The 21974-nt window shown below is 47.4% G+C and overlaps 1 protein-coding gene across 5 annotated transcripts in view; it reads right to left on the bottom strand.

Moving 5' to 3' along the window:
* Positions 1-707: 707 nt before the first annotated feature.
* Positions 708-21974, bottom strand: part of cfap100 (cilia and flagella associated protein 100) — a 70329-nt gene continuing 49062 nt past the window's right edge. For all 5 annotated transcript variants that reach the window (XM_069936494.1, XM_069936493.1, XM_069936495.1 and 2 more), the window contains exons 8-16: positions 17667-17747; positions 9216-9391; positions 7766-7850; positions 6657-6717; positions 5289-5440; positions 4196-4331; positions 2036-2238; positions 1551-1644; positions 708-1083 (exon numbers count right to left, since the gene is read on the bottom strand). In XM_069936494.1, the coding sequence (XP_069792595.1) occupies positions 967-1083; positions 1551-1644; positions 2036-2238; positions 4196-4331; positions 5289-5440; positions 6657-6717; positions 7766-7850; positions 9216-9391; positions 17667-17747 (1105 nt within the window). In that variant the 3' untranslated portion in view covers positions 708-966. The remainder of the gene's footprint in view (positions 1084-1550; positions 1645-2035; positions 2239-4195; positions 4332-5288; positions 5441-6656; positions 6718-7765; positions 7851-9215; positions 9392-17666; positions 17748-21974) is intronic.

Below are 21974 nucleotides of genomic sequence, written 5' to 3'. Positions count from 1 at the left end.
CAAGGTGCTGCACACTAGGCAACTTAACTAGAGCCTATGGTACAACAGGAAACATATTAGCATGGGTAGAGCATTGGCTGATTAGCAGGAATACAGGGATCATATTCTGGTTGTCTGCCAGTTGCTAGAAGTGTTCCACAGGTCAGTGCTGGGGCTGCTTTTTCTATGGTATAGTAATGATTTAAGATCAGGCATTCTCAACCTTTTTTTCAGCAATACCTACCCACCCACCCACCCCCCCCCCCCCCCCCCCCCCCAAGGACTGATCAAAGTGTATGGGCCATCATTCCTCGTGAAGGAGTCAAGTTTTGGTTTATTCTGTACTTCTCTCCTACTGAGGTGAAAAGAAAATAAGGCTTTTACTTATTAAATGATGAGAACATTGGACTCATTCTATTCAGACCAAGGGCAGACTCCAGGGCTCAGATTAATCAGCAAACTGAAATTGGAAAAAACAACTACAGATGTTGTATACCCCCCCCCCCCCCCCCACTGGATTTTAATTACAATTGTGTTGCTGGAGTATGGAAAGTGAAGGGGTGACCAGGTGAGATGTTTCAATCGGCCACAAAGGGATTAATAATGTTCAGGTTTGAGATTGTTCCTCGACAGAGAAGCCAAGTGGAAGGATAGCTTAGTGTTGGAGTAGAAGAGGCTCGATCAACTCCAAGCCTGGTTTTAATTCACTGAGAGACAAGAGAACCAACTTCTGAAAGAGATGGATACATTTAATTTTAATAACTATCACTGTTGCAGGGATTAAAAATCTTCAGATCTACATGACAGGCGAAGGAATCCTGCAGGGAAGGTAGTCTCCCCGCAGCGCTGGTTAGGCCGCACAGCGGGTGGGTCCTGGGCAGAAGTTAGTTGATGCTTTGTGAAAGTGGCTGGTCTGATCAGCTCCATTCAGTAAGCAGAGCACTCAAGATGCGAGTGTGTTCGCCATTCCTTCCCAGTCCATGCCATTTAAAGGCTGAAGTAATAATCGGCCTCTTCTTGCTGCTGGTCAGTCGTTTCCGGGACTTGCTTCTGCAGTTCTTTCATCAATGGGGGCTCTGATCGATACACCAACTTCCGACCCGTCTGCAGAGGAGCAGAAAAAGCATTAGAGTTCACTGGCATCTGTTAACCAGAATCATACAAGGCCACAGCAGAGCATTCAGCTCTGAGTCTCGACTGGCCCACAGTCAGAACAGGTCCTACCGCCCCACCGTCTACCCACAGCCTACATTTGGATGAAAACACTGCTTCCCAACCCCAGCCACTTAATGCCCACAAAACCTCTGCTGGTCCAATGGGGACACTTTCTCCACAGAATTTCCAGTCCCTGGAATCACTTCTACACTGGTGCAAAACCTTCACATCTTTCTGAACTGAACAAAATGCTCTAAAGTTTTGTCACTTCTCTGCTCTTGTACACTTTGCAATCAATGCCCTGCCACGTTCACCCCCCACGCTACCTTTGGTAGATGTGACTCCAGTCTTTCTACCTGATCAGTGAAGGTTTGAACCCTCTACTCCCATGTGACAGGAGGGAACTTCAGCCGTACCTTCTTCTGGTGCTCTGCTTGTGACCTCAGCATTGCTCGGTGGATTCGCTCCTCTTGATGGAGTTTCTCTTCCCTCAGTTTCTCCTCCCTCAACCTGCAGAACAAAGAGGGTCGCAGTGGAAGCTGCAGTAAAAACACAAATGCTGGGGGAAATCAGCAGGTCCTGCAGGGTCCATGGGAAGCAGTGTTTAACGAGTGTTTCGGGCCTGAGCCTTTTATCAAGGTGTGAGCAAAAAGCAGATAGGTGCATGAATAAAAAGGCGAGGGGGAGGGGCGACAAGGGCAGGAGTGAAGAGGCGAAGGAGGGGTAGTTCTGTGAATGCAGAGCTGGCTAGGGGAAGGGGCAGGAGCAGAGGCCAACAGGCAACTATGATTGATCAGGGGTGGGGGGTGGTTCTGTGAATGGAGCTAGAAGGAGACACTATTGCCACCACCCAACTCCACCTTCCAGCTCTGCATTCAAAGACCTCGCCATGTTCTCTCACCTCATCCTCCTCTCCTTCTCCTTGTTCTTCTCTGCCAATTCCACCTTCTCCCGCGGCAGCTTCTCCAGGTTTTCAAACAGCTCCTCCAGGTAGTTCTCAATGCTGGTCAACATCTGCAAGGTGCTCATGTTGGCTTCGTTCACACCAATACAGGACCGGTAAACTTCCATCACCTTCTGGTCGAGAGCCTCCAGCATTTTGTCCTGGGGTCAGGGTGGGAGATCTGGCTTCAGAGGGTGAACAGAAATAAGGAGGGCGTTCGGCCCTTCCAGCTTGACCTTGGCCTGAGCGCCACACTCATAACTCTCGATTCTCCTCCAGCCCAGAGAATCCATCAGTTTCAATCTTGAACATACTCGGAGCTCAGCCTGTTGGCCTCTCGCAGTTGGACTACTGCCACCTGCCCACCCCTCCCCAAACTGCACGGACCATAGGAGCAATCCCAATATGTTCCCTGTCCTGACATCAGCATCCACCTAAACCGATGGACCCACAGGAGAAGCACACCTGGTGTGCAACCCTTCACGGGACCAGGGAGGGCTCACTGACTCTCAGGAAGGAAGGGGAGGGATTCCTCTGACCCTTGGCACGGGAATGGGTCCCACTGTCCCTCAGGACTGGGGAGGGGTTCCGCTAACCCTCAAGATAGGGTCCCATTCAGGGAGTCACGTGATGGAGTAGTGGCCGGACAGTGAACTCCAGCCCTCTCCAGAAAAGTCGGGAAAAACAAAGGAAAACACAAAGGCACAGAAATAAAAGTTAAAGAAAAGTGAGTATAAAGGTGGAAAGAAAATGGCAACAAAAAAAGAAAAATCGAAAGCAACGGTAAGAAGAGAGGAAGAGAAGACAACGGAGGAAGAAGGTGAAGGCCTTACCTGTCCGAAGAGGCCCGCTGCGGAGAGAGAAACCCGCTCCCTCAGGTCGGTAAATAATGGACTACAAAAATGGCTCGCTGAGCCGAGTAAAAGTGCGCAACCGCGCATGCGCGAGGAGTCACGCATGCGCGATGCGAATGATAAAAAACACACCGACGGGAGGGGGGACCAGCTGGGGAGTCGATCTCCACAGCCGGCAACGACAGCTGCAGAACACCTGCAGCAAGAAGAGACCACAGAAGACAATAGAAACAAGAAAGAAGAGAAGGAAAGGGCACCAAAGAAACAACAGATGGCCAACCCAGAGGAAGAAGAAGAGGAAGAGTACAGGGAAATAGAAGAAGAAAAGATAGGGTCCCATTGACTCTCGGGACTGGAGCTTTTGTCCTCGCACGTGGGGACCTAGCACTTGCTCTCTAATATTATATTCTGTGTTTTTGGTTTTGTTTGACACAACTTCCAAGTTTTCCCACTGGATCCTGGTGTCCCCAACAGTTTGATTTGGTATTGGCAGTGTCAAACCTGAGAAACAGCAGCACAGACTTCACCACCCTCGTCACCCTCTCCCTGGCCTAGGTATCTGCCACTGACCCTTGCCTTGAGGCTCTGATAGCTCAGTGCTTAGAGCAATGGTCTTGTAAACCAGAGGTCGTGAGTTTGTTCCTCTCTGGAGCCTCCTCGATTGGGGCCTGAGAGGGCTGCTTGACAAAGTGGCGACTCTGTCTGCCTTGCCATAGACAAAAGTTAAAGAATTTTATGTATATTACATTCTAAATAGAGTATTACATGACAATAATGGAACCTTTACCTCCACGTGACCCACGAAGGTGACTGGAAAGGGGAACCATTGCTAAGGCCTCTTAAAGTGAAGGGGTGGGAGAAATTCAAAGGTCACGAAGGGCAGGTTTTTCCCACACACAGGGGTGGTGCTCATCTGGAATGAGTTATCACAGGGGGTTCCCAAAGCATCAGTGAGCCGCTCCCCGGGAGCTGGGAATCCTGGGAAGGTTGGCCAAATTCACCTGGGGTCAAACATTCTGTCTAAACCAAGGTTTAGTGATAGCAGAGCAGGAAGAAGTAATGACCACCATGTGGGGCCATGGACAAGTACTGGTGCAGGGAAAGAAAGGGAGGCTGACAATGGGGCAGTGTGACTTGGAGAGGTATCCCCTGCACTCAATGCCCAATCCTTGGTGGGCTCAGGAGGTCCCATCAGAGCAGCCTTGGGAAGGGGAGGGAGTGCAAGGGTTCCCGAGAATGCAACGAAAGCTCCACCCTCGGGTACCTGGTCCTCGATGGTGCTCTGGCTGAAGGAGAACATCTTGGCCTTGAGCTCCAGATCAGCTGCCCTGCTTTCCTCCTTGGCTACGGCCTCGCTCAGTATGTTCAGCTGCTGCTTCAGGGCATCGGTCTCACAGTTCCTGTCAGGTGAAGCAATCTGTTACACCACAGCTGTCTCCAAGCAGGGGTTATTCCCCTCCCCAACAAGCCAGGGACCCAAAGCATGGAACAGGAGGGAGGGCCATTCACCCAGCCTGTTCAGCTGTGCATTTCCATCAGTGCTGATGAGTTCTCTTAACTCATTTTAGCCACCCAACACTTCCCTTATGCTTTGAGAACAGTTCAACAGTGGTTAATTACTCATCATTAAATCTTACGGAGTTGACTCCAAACAAGTGTGAGGTGCTGCAGATTGTGAGGTTATATAGGTAAGAGAAATGGATGTAGTCACTGGCAGGATCCTTGGCAGTGACCCTTCTCTTCACCCCCCCCCCACCCTGATCACGGCAGGCCCTTAAGCCAGGGGTTTCCCTGTGACACAAGTGCTGGCGTCACAGAAGTAACTGGGTCAGCCATTTTCCTCTTCAAGTTGCTGGTGAAAGACACCTAGTTAAGTTTAACTGGGCTCCCTGCCTACCTCTGAAGTAAGACAGGGACCCGGTTGGATTAGGACCACACTGACCAGGGCAGACCCTTTCATGCTGCCGCATGAGTGGGGCATTAACTGGGCAAACCCCATTTTACACGGCAGCTTGAAAGGGCCTACAGCGAGCCCTACCCGAGGAGGAGAAAGTTTGAGCATGGTGAGAGGGAAGTATGGGCAACAGATTCCATCTCATTGACCCTTTTAACTCCACGCCTGGGCAACAGAAGATACAACTGGGACGTCTAACCCAAATCTTCATACAGGGGGGAAATTTAACGAGAAAGTGGGGAGAGGTTAAGTGAAGGAGATCCAGAGCTCAAGGAGCTGAGAGAACGGGCACCAGGGACAAGGACAGGAGTCCAGTGGTGAGCAAAGGTTGGAAGTGGATAGAGAGAGAAGGTGGGAGGGAACTGATAACAATGGTGAGGGTGCAGCTGCGGAGCTGGTGTACATTTTCAGCTGCGTCGTCACCATAGCCTGTTTCAATTCTTCCACTGCTTCCTCAGTCTCCTGGGAGTTGAGGATGAGAGACAGGTTCTGCTCCTCCAGTTCAGTGTAGATGGCCAGAAGCTGCTTCGGATCCGTGAAGTACAGCTCGGTCTCCTGTGGGGAATGGAGGAGAGGAAGCAATGGGTGATGTGCTATGTGCCCCCACCCCCCCCCCATGTCCAGCATCCCCTTGCTCTCTCTACCACCCCTCTTCTTGCTCTCTTCCACTCCCCCCTCTTTCCAGCTCCTCCTCCCTCCCCTATCCTGCTTCCTTCTCTCTTCCCGCCACACTCCTTCCCTCCCACATCCCATCCAAATCTCCCCTCTCTCCCCTCCACCCCATCCCCTTTCCCCTCCACCCCATCCCCTCACTCTCCCTTCTCAATTTCTCTCCCTTGCTCCCTCCAGCCATCCTCTCCTTCCCTCTATCATCTCCTCCATTCCCCTCTCCTCACCTCCTCCCTCTTTCCTTTCTCCAGCCCATCCCCCACTCTCACCCCTTGCCTCTCCTCACCCCTCCTCTATCCCACCCTCCCTCTCCATCATCCTCTCCCTTGATTCTCTCTCCCTCGTTCCCTCCATTCCAACCCTCTCTCCTTTGATCCCCTCCCTCTATTTACCTCCCTCCTCTCTCTCCTCAACCCCTCCCTCTATCCCCTTCTTCCTATATCCAGTCCATCCCCTCTCCTTTCTCACCCTTGCCTTTCCCTCCCTCTCCCCTCCTTGCTTCTATCCTCCTTCCTCTATCCCCATCACCCTCTCTACCCTCATCTCTTTCTCTCCCTCCCCCTCTTCCTCCATCCCCTCTATTTCCCTCCTCCATCCCCATCACCCCCTCCATTTCCCTCCTATCCCTCCATCTCTCCCTCCCTTCCTCTATCTCCCTCTCCCTCCATCCCCACATTCTACTCCCCTCCTCTCCCCTCCCTCTTCCCTCCATCCCCTCTCTCTCTCTCCTCCATCCCCTAACCCTCTCTCCCCTTTCCTCTGTCCTTCCTCTCCCTCCATCCTTTCTCCCTTCCCTCTCTCTATCTTTACCCTCTATCAATCCCTTCCTTCTCTCCCCCCTTTCCCCTATCCACTCCCTCCTCCTCTTCCCCTTTCCCCTTTCCACTCCCTCCTCTATCTCCTCTCCCTTCTACTCCCCTATCTCCCTATTCTCTCTCCATCTTCCCCCTCCCTCCTACTCACGACTCCCACCTCCCGCTTCGCCCTCCCGCTTCCTCTTTCTATTCTTCCAACTTCTACCCTCCCCACCTCCTGCTCCAGTAATACCCTCTGAGTGGAGTAGTCTGTGGTGTTAGATAGGTGAGAAGCAGCAAAAGTATACCTCATCACTGTCTGACCACTCCTGCTCCTCCAATTTTGACTCAATGCCAATGTCACTGCTCCTTGACAGGGAAGAGGAGATTGAAGAGTTAAGGGTAGCCAGGGTGTGAGATCTTCTCTCTCGGCACCACCCCCCGCCCCCCTTCACCCTTGTGACATTGGGCGACTACAATAAAGGCAAAGAACGTCAGGATCCGCTCAGGAGCTCTGGATAATCTTTCTTGCTCAGGGACACCAGAAACCTTGGCACAGAATTAGGGAAGCAGTGAAGCTCCCTCCACACCGTCCCATCACACACTCCCAGGGTCAGTCATAGAGTGAAGCTCCCTCCACACTGTCCCATCACACACTCTCAGGGTCAGACAGAGAGTGAAGCTCCCTCCACACCGTCCCATCACACACTCCCAGGGTCCGACACAGAGTGAAGCTCCCTCCATACTATCCCAACACACACTCCCAGGGTCAGACAGAGAGTGAAGCTCCCTCCACACCGTCTCATCATACACTCCCAGGGTCAGACAGAGAGTGAAGCACCCTCCACACCATCCCATCACACACTCCCAGGGTCAGACACGGAGTGAGGCTCCCTCCACACCGTCCCATCACACACTCCCAGGGTCAGACAGAGAGTGAACCTCCCTCCACATTGTCCCATCACACAGTCCCAGGGTCAGACACAGAGTGAAGCTCCCTCCACACCGTCTCATCATACACTCTCAGGGTCAGACAGAGAGTGAAACTCCCTCCACACCGTCCCATCACACACTCCCAGGGTCAGACTGAGTGAGGCTCCCTCCACACCGTCCCATCACACACTCCCAGGGTCAGACACAGAGAGAACCTCCCTCCACACCGTCCCATCACACACTCCCAGGGTCAGACACAGATTGAAGCTCCCTCCACACCATCCCATCACACACTCCCAGGGTCAGTCATAGAGTGAAGCTCCCTCCACACCGTCCCATCACACATTCCCAGAATTAAACACAGGGTGAAGCTCCCTCTGCATCGACCTATCACACATTCTCGAGGTTCCATGTACACACACCCATTGACCCTTTGTTTCGTAACTGCTACCAGCAGTGTGTTCTGCGTGAACCATGCACTTACTTCCTCCACTCCTGAAAGGACTTGGTGCTCAGATGAAGTGTGCGTACGGATGAAATAGACTGGATGGGTATCTTGCTGCTCTGCTCTAGTGGGCGATACAGGAAGGGAAAGATCCATTAACATGGAATCAGGCCACATACTCCCATTCCCCTACCCACACTCCTGTCCCAGGATCAGCCTCCTGCCCCCACTTCCTGTGGAGGATATTACAGCTGGACAGGACAATGGGCTTCGGACTTCCCTTACCATATTGAGGAGCCGATGGCAGTGGCCTTTACCTTCTTGGTACATGCATGTGCAGTGGTTAGTGAGAACATCAAAACATAAGAAATAGGAGCAAGAGTCGGCCATGCAGCCCATTGAGCCTGCTCCACCATTCAATGAGATCACGGCTGATCTGATGATAGGCTCACCTCCATCGACATGCCTTTTCCTTACATCCTTTATTATGTAAAAATCTATCCAACCTTGTCTTAAATATATTTACTGACGTAGCCTCCACTACTTTAATGGGCAGTGAATTCCATAGATTTACCACTCTCTGGGAAAAGCAGTTCCTCCTCATCTTTGACTTGAATCTACTGCCATGAATTTTGAGATGATGTCCCCTAGTTCTAGTCTCCCACACCAATGGAAACAACTTACCTACCTCTATCTTATCTATGTCTTTCATAATTTTATACGTTTCTATTCTTCTAAATTCCAGTGAGTACAGCCCCAGACTCAATCTCCTCATAGGCTAACCCCCTCATCTCTGGAATCAACAGAGTGAACCCCCTCCACAACGATTCAAAAGCCATTCATCTTCCTTCAAGGAAGGAGGCCAGATCTGCATGCAGTACTGCAGTTGTGTCCACAACAGTACCCTCTCGCAATGAAGGCCAACGTTCCATTTGCCTTCCTGATAGCCTGCTGCACCTGCAACCCAACCTTTTGTGATTCATTGAGAAAGGATGTCAAAGTTTACAATAAGATCTAGGTCAGTTGGGATAGTGGGCCAAGCAGTGGCAAATGGTATTTAACACTGTAGACCAGATGGGTTTGAAGAGATAGAGATTTGTCAGGATTGGAGAGGTTGAGCTACAGGGAGAGGTCAGATCTCTAATTTCCTGGCATAGGAGGCTGAGGATGTTCTTTGAGGTGTGGATAAATTGAATGCTGTCTTTTTCCCCCAGGGTGGATGTAAAGAATAGTAGATTCCTGATTGATGAGGCATTTGTTTGTGAGAGGGAACAGATTTAAGAGGGAAGTGAGATTGGACCTTTTTCACCCAAAGGGTGGTCTGTATCTGAAAAGAAATGCTGGAGAAAGCTGTCAGACAGGGTACAATTACAATGTTCAAAATCCATTTGGACAGAAGGATAGGAAGGGTTTAGAAGAATAAAACATCTGCACTGTAACTTTCTCTGTGAGGCCATGAATGATGACATAAGTTTTGCCTGATACATACGCGATATCACGTCTGAAGGTGGCATTTTGGAAGATTCTCTGGAAGTGACTTTTGCCAGCTTTATTTCCTTCCTCCTCTTCTCTCTCTCCTCCTTCCATTCCTTGGGAGAGAGTTTCATCAGGAAGTCTTTGTACACCCGGTAATCTTTTAGTGTCTCTTCAAACTTGGCGATATCACTGCCAGATGAAGCGAGACAGAAATAGTTCTCTCCCTCTCAGGCGCGAGGGGTGGCTACTGCAGTCAGAGAACGCATCTAAATAAAACTGACACACACAGACCAGACACTGCAGGTTCTGGAACATTAAACAATCCATTGGAAAGACTTAGCAGGTCAATCAACATCTATGGGGGAGGGAGATGGCTGACTTTTTGTGTCAAGAACCTGATTACTGTACCCATGTTGATTCCAGGGGTATTACATATCATACCTTCAGCTGGTCCATTTCTGTGGGTCACATGACCACAAGACAATGGTTGAAAACTGTATCAAGGTTCCTTTCAATGTCACATAATACATAAAAATATATGATGTACTTCATCTTTTGCCTATGGTAAGGCAAAGAGTCACCAAATTTGATGCCCAGCGCCCCTTACAGTACGAGAAAAAGAGAATGCCTTCAGAATCACGGAGTGCCCGTGGATTTGCCTCCCGCGCTCCCACTGCTTCTGCAATCGCACAGACTCCTGTTCAATCCATTGGCAACCGAGCTCCAGGTCCTTCAACTGCGTTGCCAGCACCTGCAGCCCGTGTTAGTTCTTCAACTGCAAATCACAAACAGCCTTCAAATTGTGAGCCCTTCAGTTACTGTGCCCCTCAGTGGTCTGCTGCAGTGCTCACCGTCTAGTAGGATTGTCTCCCAGACTTCTTCTCGAGAGGGTGGGGTGTTCTTCACGTTTCTGGTGCCTATGGCAGTTTTGTGGATTGGCCAGTTTGCACTCCTCAGTGGGCATCCTCACCTCTGACCTTCAATGATGGGGGGGGGTGGGTGGGGAAGAAATGTCACTGATGAAGTACTTGGGGGTTAGGCCCAAGATACTGTCCTGGGTAGTGAACTACTACAGCCATCATCCTGGCTCGAGGCATTTCACACAGTGTTATCAGGGCTGCCCGATTATACATGGCCAGATGCTGCGTTGACATCAAGTCAAGGCACTTCCGGAGGAGTCACGTGATGGAGTAGTGGCCGGACAGTGAACTCCAGCCCTCTCCAGAAAAGTCGGGAAAAACAAAGGAAAACACAAAGGCACAGAAATAAAAGTTAAAGAAAAGTGAGTATAAAGGTGGAAAGAAAATGGCAACAAAAAAAGAAAAATCGAAAGCAACGGTAAGAAGAGAGGAAGAGAAGACAACGGAGGAAGAAGGTGAAGGCCTTACCTGTCCGAAGAGGCCCACTGTGGAGAGAGAAACCCGCTCCCTCAGGTCGGTAGATAATGGACTACAAAAATGGCTCGCTGAGCCGAGTAAAAGTGCGCAACCGCGCATGCGCGAGGAGTCACGCATGCGCGATGCGAATGAAAAAAAACACACCGACGGGAAGGGGGACCAGCTGGGGAGTCGATCTCCACAGCCGGCAACGACAGCTGCAGAACACCTGCAGCAAGAAGAGACCACAGAAGACAATGGAAACAAGAAAGAAGAGAAGAAAAGGCCAACAAAGAAACAACAGATGGCCAACCCAGAGGAAGAAGAGGAAGAGGGAGAGTACAGTGAAATAGAAGAAGAAAAGAAAGGCAAGATAAAGGAGGTACTTTCTCTTATTAAAGGATACATGGAGTCATTTAAAGAATGGCAAACACAGGAATTTAATGATTTAAGAAAAAGAATAAACAACACAGAAGAGAAAATGAATAAAATAGATATGACCTTAACAGAAATGGGAAAGAAAATGGACAAGATGGAAGAGCGGGCAGTAGCAGCAGAAATGGAGGTAGAAGACTTAAAAAAGAAATTGGAGGAATCTAATAAAAAAGCGATAGAGACACAAGAACTGTTAGCTCAAAAAATAGATATAATGGAAAATTATAACAGAAGAAATAACATAAAGATAGTGGGCCTTAAGGAAGATGAAGAAGGCAAGAATATGAGGGAGTTTATAAAAGATTGGATCCCTAAGACCCTAGGATGTCCAGAACCACAGCAAGAAATGGAAATAGAAAGGGCACATAGAGCATTGGCCTCTAAACCACAACAAAAACCAAGATCTATTGTAGTAAAATTCCTAAGATATACTACAAGAGAAAAGGTACTGGAGAAGACAATGGAAAAAGTAAGAGAGGGCAACAAACCACTGGAGTATAAGGGCAAAAAATCTTCATTTATCCAGATATAAGTTTTGAACTCCTAAAGAAGAGAAAGGAGTTCAATACAGCAAAGGCGATTTTATGGAAGAAAGGGTATAAATTTATACTAAAGCATCCAGCGGTATTGAAAATATTTATTCCAGGACAACAAAACAGACTATTCTCAGACCCAGAAGAAGCACGAAAATTCGCAGAACAATTACAAAAATAGACTGAGGGATGAAGATGGGTAATGAGAGTAAAAATGATAACGATTGATATGTATGTGGGTAAAGAGGTATAAGAGTGAATAGATAAAATGTGCATACGTGAAGGTATCTGTACTTAGAGGAAAATATAGATAGTATAGACAAGAATGAATAAGGGAAGGTAATGGAATAGAGAGAATAAGGAGGGAATTAAAAGAGTGACCTTTGTTACATATGAAAAGTGAAATCTTTTCTGGGGAGGGCTGGGTGGGGAGAAATAGCGGTCACTGCAAAATCAGTTGACGCTTGCGAGTGAATTCGCAAACCCAAATGGAGAGGGGAGATGTGGTTGTCTGACAAGGGATAAAGGACAACTCAGGAGGGGAAGGGGAGATTGGGGATAAAGAAGATATAAATAGGAGAATAAGGAAAATGTTGGATGTTGTAGGAATGTTGTCTTATAAAGAGTTGAAAATAAAACAGAAATGGAAAAGGAGGAAAGGTAATGATGGAAAAACGGAAGGAGAAGATAAACAAAGTATAAAATGGCTACGCTGAACTATATGACTATAAATATTAATGGAATACATAACCAAATTAAAAGGAAGAAACTACTAAATTTACTGAAAAAGGAAAAAATTGATATAGCATTTGTCCAAGAAACACACTAAGATAATTGGAGCACAAGAAATAAAAGAGAGATTGGGTCGGACATGTAACAGCAGCATCATATAATTCAAAAGCAAGAGGAGTGGCTATATTAATTAGTAAAAATGTGCCATTTAAAATAGAAGAGGAAATAATAGATCCAGCAGGGAGATATGTTATGATAAAATGTCAGATATATTCGGAGTTTTGGAATCTACTTAATGTATATTCACCTAACGAAGATGATCAAAAGTTTATGCAAGATATCTTTTTGAAGGTAGCTAATACGCAAGGGAACATACTAATAGGAGGGGATTTCAACCTGAATTTGGATCCAAATATGGATAAAACGGGGAAAAAAATTAACAGGAAGAACAAAGTAACCAAATTTATAATTAAATCAATGCAAGAAATGAAACTTTTGGATATATGGAGGAAACAAAACCCAAAAGAAAAGGAATACTCATACTACACGGCTAGACATAAAACATACTCAAGAATAGACCTATTTTTGTTATCAGCTAGTATGCAGGATAGAGTAAGAAAAACAGAATAAAAAGCGAGAATACTATCGGACCATTCACCCTTAATATTGACAGTAAAGCTAGAGGACATCCCTCAAATAATGTATAGATGGAGATTAAACCCCATGCTACTTAAAAGACAGGATTTTAGAGAATTTATTGAAAAACAATTAAAAATGTATTTTGAAGTAAATACGGAATCAGTGGAAGATAAGTTTATACTATGGGACGCAATGAAAGCATTCATTAGAGGGCAAATAATAAGCTATGTAACCAAGATGAAGAAGGACTATAATCAGGAAACAGAGCAGTTGGAAAGGGAAATAGTAAACATAGAAAAAAGAAGAGAATTGGCGGATAAAAAAATAAAATATGAAACATTACAAACATATAAGGTAGAGAAGAATATAATGAAGACAAAACAGAAATATTATGAACTAGGGGAAAAAAGACACAAAATCCTAGCATGGCAGCTTAAGACAGAACAAGCTAAGAAAATGGTATTGGCATCAAGGAAAAAAGACAAACAAATTACATATAATCCAAAAGAAATTAAGGAAAACTTTAGAGAATTCTATGAACAATTATACCGAACTGAAAACAAAGGGAAAGAAGGGAAAATAGAGGAATTTTTGACTAAAATTGAACTACCAAAACTACAAATAGAGGAACAAAATAAATTAACAGAACCATTTGGAATAGTAGAAATACAAGAGATAATAAAAAAAATTACCAAATAATAAGACACCAGGAGAGGATGGATTTCCAATAGAATTCTACAAAACATTTAAAGACTTATTAATACCGCCCCTCCTGGATGTAATCAACCAGATTGATGAAACACAAAGCTTACCAGATTCATGTAAAACAGCAATAATTACAGTAATACTAAAACAAGGGAAAGATCCACTCTTACCAGCATCATTTCGACCAATATCTTTGCTAAACACAGACTATAAGATAATAGCTAAACTATTAGCAAACAGATTAGCAGAACAGGTACCGAAAATGGTAAATTTAGACCAAACTGGATTTATCAAAAAAAGACGCACAACAGACAATATTTGTAAATTTATTAACTTAATTCATGCAGTAGAAGGAAATAAAGCACCTGCAGTAGCAGTTGCTTTAGACGCAGAGAAGGCCTTCGACAGAGTAGAATGGAATTATTTGTTCAAAGTATTGCAAAAATTCAGTTTACCGGAGAAGTATATTAATTGGATTAAAGCATTATATAAGGGACCGTTAGCGAAAGTGACAGTAAATGGACATGTATCAAAGCAATTTAACTTAAGCAGGTCAACGCGGCAGGGATGCCCACTATCACCTTTATTGTTTGCGCTAGCTATAGAACCACTAGCGGAATTGATAAGAATAGATAATAATATAAAAGGAATAAAAATAAAAGACAGGGAATATAAAATCAGTCTATTTGCAGATGATGTTATAGTGTACTTAACAGAACCAGAACTATCAATAAAAGAATTATATAAGAAATTGAAGGAATATGGAGAAGTGTCGGGTTACAAGATAAACGTAAATAAAAGTGAAGCAATGCCTATAAATAATGCAGATTTCTCAAAATTTAAGAAGGAATCTCCATTCAGATGGCAAATGCAGGCAATAAGATACCTAGGTGTACAAATAAACAAAAATCTAGGCCAATTATATAAACTCAATTATAATCCACTAATGAAAAAATTACAGGACGATTTAGAGCATTGGAAAGATCTAACACTAACACTGATAGGAAGGATAAACTGTATTAAAATGAATATTTTTCCAAGGATATTATACTTATTTCAGGCACTGCCAATACAACTGACAGAAAAATTCTTCAAAGAGTTAAAGAAAATAATAAGGAAATTTTTATGGAGAGGGGGGAAACCGAGGATAGCACTAGATAAATTGACAGAATGGTATAAACAAGGAGGCTTACAATTGCCAAACTTTAAAAATTATTATAGAGCCGCACAATTAAGATACCTATCAGATTTTTATCAAACAAGGGAAAAACCAGACTGGACGAGATTAGAATTAGATAAAATAGGGGAAAAGATACCTGAACAAATATTATATAAATGGGACGAAAAATTGATACAACATAGAACTTCTCCAGTATTACATCATCTCCTCAATATTTGGAAGAAGATCCATGTAGAAAGAAATAAAACAAATTATCAATTACCAAAACTAATATTGACGCAAAATAAGCTACTCCCTTTTACAATAGACAACCTTTCCTTTAGAGAATGGGAAAAAAAAGGGATTAAAAGAATAGAAAATTGTTTTTCAGGAAGTAGATTCTTATCCTTTGAACAAATGAGAGATAAGTACAATATAACTGGAGATACAGCGCTGGCATATTACCAACTGAGATCCTACTTGAAGGATAAATTAGGAAGCAATCTGAGTTTACCAGAGGGAAGTAACCTTGAATATGTGATTACAGATACAATGTTAATCAAAAGATTTATGACAAATATGTATATTAAACTGCAAGAAAAGGAGAATGAGGAAACAAATGGTAAAACTAAACAAAAATGGGAACAAGATTTAAATATAAAGATAAAAAAGGAAACATGGGAGAAATTATGTTCTGGAACGATGAGAAATACAATAAATACGAGGCTACGTATGATACAATATAATTGGTTACACAGACTATACATTACACCGCAAAAGTTAAATAAATGGGACCCAACAGTATCTGATAGATGTTTTCGATGTAAAAAAGAAAGGGGAACAACAATTCATGCAATCTGGACATGTGAGAGAGTAGAAAAATTTTGGGATGATCTCAATCAGATATTAAATAAAATAACAGAAAACAATATACCAAAGAATCCAGAGATCTTTCTCCTAAGTAACATAAAAAACAAAGAATTTGGAATTGATTTGGAGGATGCACAAAAAAGATTTGTTAAGATAGCCCTAGCCGTAGCAAAAAAATGTATTATGTCAACCTGGAAATTGGAAGATAATTTGAAAATACAACAATGGTATATAGAAATGAATAAATGTATTCCATTAGAAAAAATAACATATAGTTTAAGAAATAATATTGAAATATTCGAACAAGTATGGGAGCCTTACATTAAATACAATAGCGAAAACCTACCGGGGACAAACATTACCTAAGTTGATGGAAGGAGAAGGAAAGAAAAGAATGGACTCTGTAGAATTTCTGGTGTATTTTTGTTGAATGACAACATTGTCTGACTGAATTAATGCAACCTAGATTGTATACCTAAAATGGATGAGAGGGGGGTGGTGGGGGGGTGGCTTGGGAGGAGGGAGTGGGGGGGGGGGGGGAGAAAAAGTCACTGTAAATGTGTGAAAAAGAAAAAGTGTATATCATGGCTATTGTGATTTATGGTGTGAAAAATTAAAAATTAAAAAAAAAAGTCAAGGCACTTCCACCTCCGCTCTCAGCTCCAGATTTGGATTAGGCTCTGATGAGATCTGGCGTGGTGATCCTGACCAAAGTAAACTCATGGATAACTGATGGAACTGTACGTTGTTTGAGAGTCCGATTGGATAGGAATCGACCAGACTGGGTGTGTCCTGTTTTTCAGATGAGAGTATAACTGTCCATATTGTCAGCAGGTGTCAGTGTTACACATGTACCTGGCTATAGCTGGGGTGTGGTCTGATCCCAGAGAATGACGGTGCTTGTGTTTGGCAGCGGCCAAGAGGAGTTCCAGATTCCGTGGATCAGCGGACCGGCGCAGAGCACCAGAAATGAGAAGAGCACCTCCCTTTGGAGAAGGAGAAGCAGAGGAGATGAACCTACAGGACAGTGACCACAGCAGCAGACTATTGAGGGGCTCAGGGGTTGAAGGACCCTAAAAGGAAGGTGATCACGACAGCAGAACAGCAAGAGGCTCAGCAGTGAGGGAGCCACACAGACTGCATCCGACGCGGTCGGGGACCCGCATGGGCTGCTGGAAACTGGCTCTCGGGAACCAGGTATCAGAGCCGGGATTCAAGAGGGTGCTGAGGGCAAGAAGGGCTCGTCAAGGGCCTCAGGGGCTGAAGGTTTCCAGATTGGTTTGGATCTAGAGCTCAGGTGGCTGATGGATTGAACAGGAGTCAGTGTGACTGCAGGAGCATTGGAGGGGAATCCACAGACACTCAGTGACTCTGAAGAGACTCTCTTTAGCTTCTCTTTCTCCTACTATCAGGGATGTCGGACAATGCTCATGTCAACTCTTTGCCTCACGGCAGGCAAACATTGAAGTTTATAATGTATCCTCTACATCTTCAATGCCTTATTATGTGACAAAAGGAACCTTTGCGGAGTAATAGACCATCTGTAGCTTGGACTCACCGGAAGCAGTCGGTACAAGAGCAGGTCAGGGGCTGGGTTCCTTCAGAGGGTGATGCCCACCCCAACACCTTGTCACCATCCACTGGGACTTGCTGGCACACTCTGGCCTAGGATAAGCAGAGCTCTGACAATCTATGCAGGCTCAGAACCAGCAGACCCCCACAACAGTGAGAACAAGGGGAGTGGGTGCAGAGAAGCCTCCAGCACCCCCCTCCCACCCCAGCTGCAGATTACACACCACCACGATACGGCATTACAATGCCTCGTGTCCACCGGCAACGAATCCCACCATGGACCAGGCATGGGGTGGAATGGCCTTGCTGCTCTTTCCATCCCTCATTCTCGCACCCTGCTCAGGACTGCAGCAGCTCAGGGATTCAGCTCACCCCCACCTCCTCGAGAAAACAAATGCCGGCTTCTTATCAAAAAAAATCAAATGACTGAAAGAAAGACTCACTTTTTCACTGCCATCAGTTGCGTGGTCAGCTTCTTCATCTCAGCAACCTTCTCCAACTTCAGTTTGGTCTCTCGCTCTGCTCTACAAACACAAAAAGACACAACAATTGTCAGTAGCAGAGAGTTTGGTCTCCTGTCTAGGGCACAGATTTCCACATCACCTCACCCAACAAGTAATTTTAAAGTTAAAAAAAAATAAATTTACAGCATGGTAGAAGCCCATTCTGGACATTTTTAAAGGTGGGAGGAAACCGAAGCCCCCGGGGAAACCCAACGCAGACGCAGGGAGAATGTACAAACCTCTTACAGACAGCGCTGAATTCGAAACCAGGTCGCTAGCTTTGTAATCACGCCATGCTAAACGTGCCACCCAAATACCTGCAAAACAGGTCTCAATCATGTTCACAAGATCACATGATAAAGGAACAGAAGTAGGCCATTGCTCTGCCACATACATCTCGTTCCAAATTCTGGCCTTATCTCCACATCCCTTGATACCCTGTCTAATTAGATACCTATCAATCTCCTTAAACTCCCCAGTGATCACCTCCACATGTCTATGTGACAACAAAATCCACAAGCCTCTGGCTAAACAAATTTCTCCTCATCTCTGTTTTAAATGGGTACCTTCTCATTCTAAGACTGTGCCCTCTTGTTCTGGATTCACCCAAGGGAAACATCTTATTCACATCTACTCTGTCCAATCCATTCAGCATTCAAAATGTTTCTATGAGATCCCCTCCCATCCTTCTGCATGCCAATGAATAGAGTCCATGCCTCGCATTCCAGGAATCATCCTGGTAAATCTTCTCTATACTCTCTCCAACATTACATCCCTTCTAAGATGTAATGCCCAAAACTCCACACAGTTCTCCAAATGAGGTCTCACCAATGCCCCATAGAGCCTCGTCGATGCCTCTTTACACTATTCCCCTTGAAATAAATGCCAACATAGCATTAGCTTCTTTTACTGCTGACCCAACCTGGGTATCCTGCATAAGGACCCCAAAGTCCATTTGCATTTCAAATTTTGATTTTTCTCCCCTTCCAAATAATAATCTACCTGTTTATTTCCTTTTCCAAAATATCCAACCATACATTTCTCAACATTGTATCTCATCTGCCATTTCTTTGCCAACTCTCCTAAGCTGTCCAAGTCGGGTCTTTCAGTTTCTTCAACACTTCCTGCTCCACCACCCATCTTTTTTTTGAATATTTTATTTTTGATTTTCAAAGACTCCTATAGATTCAGGCATCAATACACTTTCTTTCAACACTTGGGTAGAACATACAGAGTCTTTTTTCCCTCAGTACAATGGACAATAAAGTTATATAAATTGTACAAATACAAAAAACACGAACACCAACCCTTGCAAAAAACAGGAAAAACAAATGCGGGGCAAGTGTGAAAAATTTTTTAAAAAAGAGGACATAGTCTGCGCCACGTCCCACTTTTTTGATCCCAATCGTTTCCCTGCTGGGACAGATTGTTTAATTTCCTTCATTCGGAAGGAGTGAAAATGTCTGTATACCTATCAGTTTCAAATAGGGTTGCCACATTCTAACAAATGTGTCATAGTTCTCCTTAAATTATACGCTTTTCTCCAGGGGAATACATCTCTATCTCCGTATTCCATCATGTAATGTTTAGTTGGGAGTTGGACTTCTATGTGACCGCCATATACTTCCTGGTTTCTGCCAAGGCAACCTTCACAAACTGAATTTGGTACTTGGACAGTTTAAAACACACATCCATAATGGATCCTGTGGAAAATCCACCTTTATAATCTTTTTCAGAATGTTCCCCAGGTCCTCCCAGAAGGATCTTACCTTTGTATACAGCCAGAGTGAATGGATAAAGCTTCCAATTTCCACATCACACCAAAAGCGCATTTCCGAGATTTCTGGTTTGGATTTATGTAATATTTGTGGTGTGAGGTTCAGTTGATGCAGGAACTTATATTGCACGAATCTGTACCTGGCATGCTGTCATGCTGTGCAGACACAGGCCTGACCAGCACCGCTCATGGATTATTGTGCCCAAGTCCGACTCCCACCTTTCCCTTGACCTGTGTAAGCCTGGCTTTGGGCCCTCACTTTGGAATATGAAATACATCTTAGAAATAAACTTACGCACATTCCCCCTTCGAATTATAATCTTCATGTCACTACCCACGATCAAGATCATAGATGGTCCCAATTTGTCCCTTAAAAAAGATCTTAGTTGCAGATAGCAGAAGAATGTTCTATTAGACAAATCATATTTATTCCTCCACTGCTCGAATGACATGAGCTGCCTCCACTACCTATCTTACTGTCATCTGCAAACTTGGCCACAAAACCATTCACTCCATGATCTAAATCAGTGCTTCTCAAAGTTTATCAGGCTGCCACCCCCTTGCCCTCCAGGCCACATCCCAAGCACCCCCCCCCATACAATGGCATGGCAGGGGGTAGTGGTGACGGCGCTGAGAGGGGGGGTTGGTGGGGGCGCTGAGAAGGGGGGTTGGTGGCGGCGCTGAGAGGGGGGTTGGTGGCGGCGCTGAGAGGGGGGGTAGGTGGCAGCGCTGAGGGGGGGGGTTGGTGGCAGCACTGCGAGGGGGGGTTGGTGGCGGCCCTGAGGGGGGGTTGGTGGCGGCGCTGAGGGGGGGGGTTGGTGGCGGCGCTGAGAGGGGGGGTTGGTGGCGGCACTGAGAGGGGGGTTGGTGGCAGCGCTGAGAGGGCGGGGTTTGTGGCGGCGCTGAGAGGGGGGGTTGGTGGCGGCGCTGAGAGGGGGGTTGGTGGCGGCGCTGAGAGGGGGGGTTGGTGGCGGCGCTGAGAGGGGGGTTGGTGGCGGCGCTGAGAGGGGGGTTGGTGGCGGCGCTTAGAGGGGGGGTTGGTGGCGGCGCTGAGAGGGGGGTTGGTGGCGGCGCTGAGAGGGGGGTTGGTGGCGGCGCTGAGAGGGGGGGTAGGTGGCAGCGCTGAGGGGGGGGGTTTGTGGCGGCGCTGAGAGGGGGGGTTGGTGGCAGCGCTGAGGGGGGGTTGGTGGCAGCGCTGAGGGGGGGGTTGGTGGCAGCGCTGAGGGGGGGGTTGGTGGCGGCCCTGAGGGGGGGGTTGGTGGCGGCCCTGAGGGGGGGTTGGTGGCGGCGCTGAGGGGGGGGGTTGGTGGCAGCGCTGAGAGGGGGGTTGGTGGCGGCGCTGAGAGGGGGGTTGGTGGCGGCGCTTAGAGGGGGGGTTGGTGGCGGCGCTGAGAGGGGGGTTGGTGGCGGCGCTGAGAGGGGGGTTGGTGGCGGCGCTGAGAGGGGGGGTAGGTGGCAGCGCTGAGGGGGGGGGTTTGTGGCGGCGCTGAGAGGGGGGGTTGGTGGCAGCGCTGAGGGGGGGGTTGGTGGCAGCGCTGAGGGGGGGGTTGGTGGCGGCGCTGAGAGGGGGGGTTGGTGGCGGCCCTGAGGGGGGGTTGGTGGCGGCGCTGAGGGGGGGGGTTGGTGGCGGCGCTGAGAGGGTGGGTTGGTGGCGGCACTGAGAGGGGGGTTGGTAGCGGCGCTGAGAGGGGGGGTTGGTGGCGGCGCTGAGAGGGGGGTTGGTGGCAGCGCTGAGAGGGCGGGGTTTGTGGCGGCGCTGAGAGGGGGGGTTGGTGGCGGCGCTGAGAGGGGGGTTGGTGGCGGCGCTGAGAGGGGGGGTTGGTGGCAGCGCTGAGAGGGGGGTTGGTGGCGGCGCTGAGAGGGGGGTTGGTGGCGGCGCTGAGAGGGGGGGTTGGTGGCGGCGCTGAGAGGGGGGTTGGTGGCGGCGCTGAGAGGGGGGTTGGTGGCGGCGCTGAGAGGGGGGCTGGTGGCGGCGCTGAGAGGGGGGTTGGTGGCGGCGCTGAGAGGGGGGTTGGTGGCGGCGCTGAGGGGGGGTTGGTGGCGGCGCTGAGAGGGGGGGTTGGTGGCGGCGCTGAGAGTGGGGGTTTGTGGCAGCGCTGAGGGGGGGGTTGGTGGCAGCGCTGAGAGGGGGGGTTGGTGGCAGCGCTGAGAGGGGGAGTTGGTGGCAGCGCTGAGAGGGGGGTTGGTGGCAGCGCTGAGAGGGGGGTTGGTGGCAGCGCTGAGAGGGGGAGTTGGTGGCAGCGCTGAGAGGGGGGTTGGTGGCAGCGCTGAGAGGGGGGTTGGTGGCAGCGCTGAGAGGGGGGTTGGTGGCAGCGCTGAGAGGGGGGTTGGTGGCAGCGCTGAGAGGGGGAGTTGGTGGCAGCGCTGAGAGGGGGGTTGGTGGCAGCGCTGAGAGGGGGGTTGGTGGCAGCGCTGAGAGGGGGTGTTGGTGGCAGTGCTGAGAGTGGGGTTAGTGATGCCAGTAAAATATG

Source organism: Narcine bancroftii, chromosome 5, assembly GCF_036971445.1.
Source record: "Narcine bancroftii isolate sNarBan1 chromosome 5, sNarBan1.hap1, whole genome shotgun sequence".
NCBI classification, from domain to species: domain Eukaryota; kingdom Metazoa; phylum Chordata; class Chondrichthyes; order Torpediniformes; family Narcinidae; genus Narcine; species Narcine bancroftii.
This window is presented reverse-complemented; position numbering and strand designations above follow the sequence as displayed.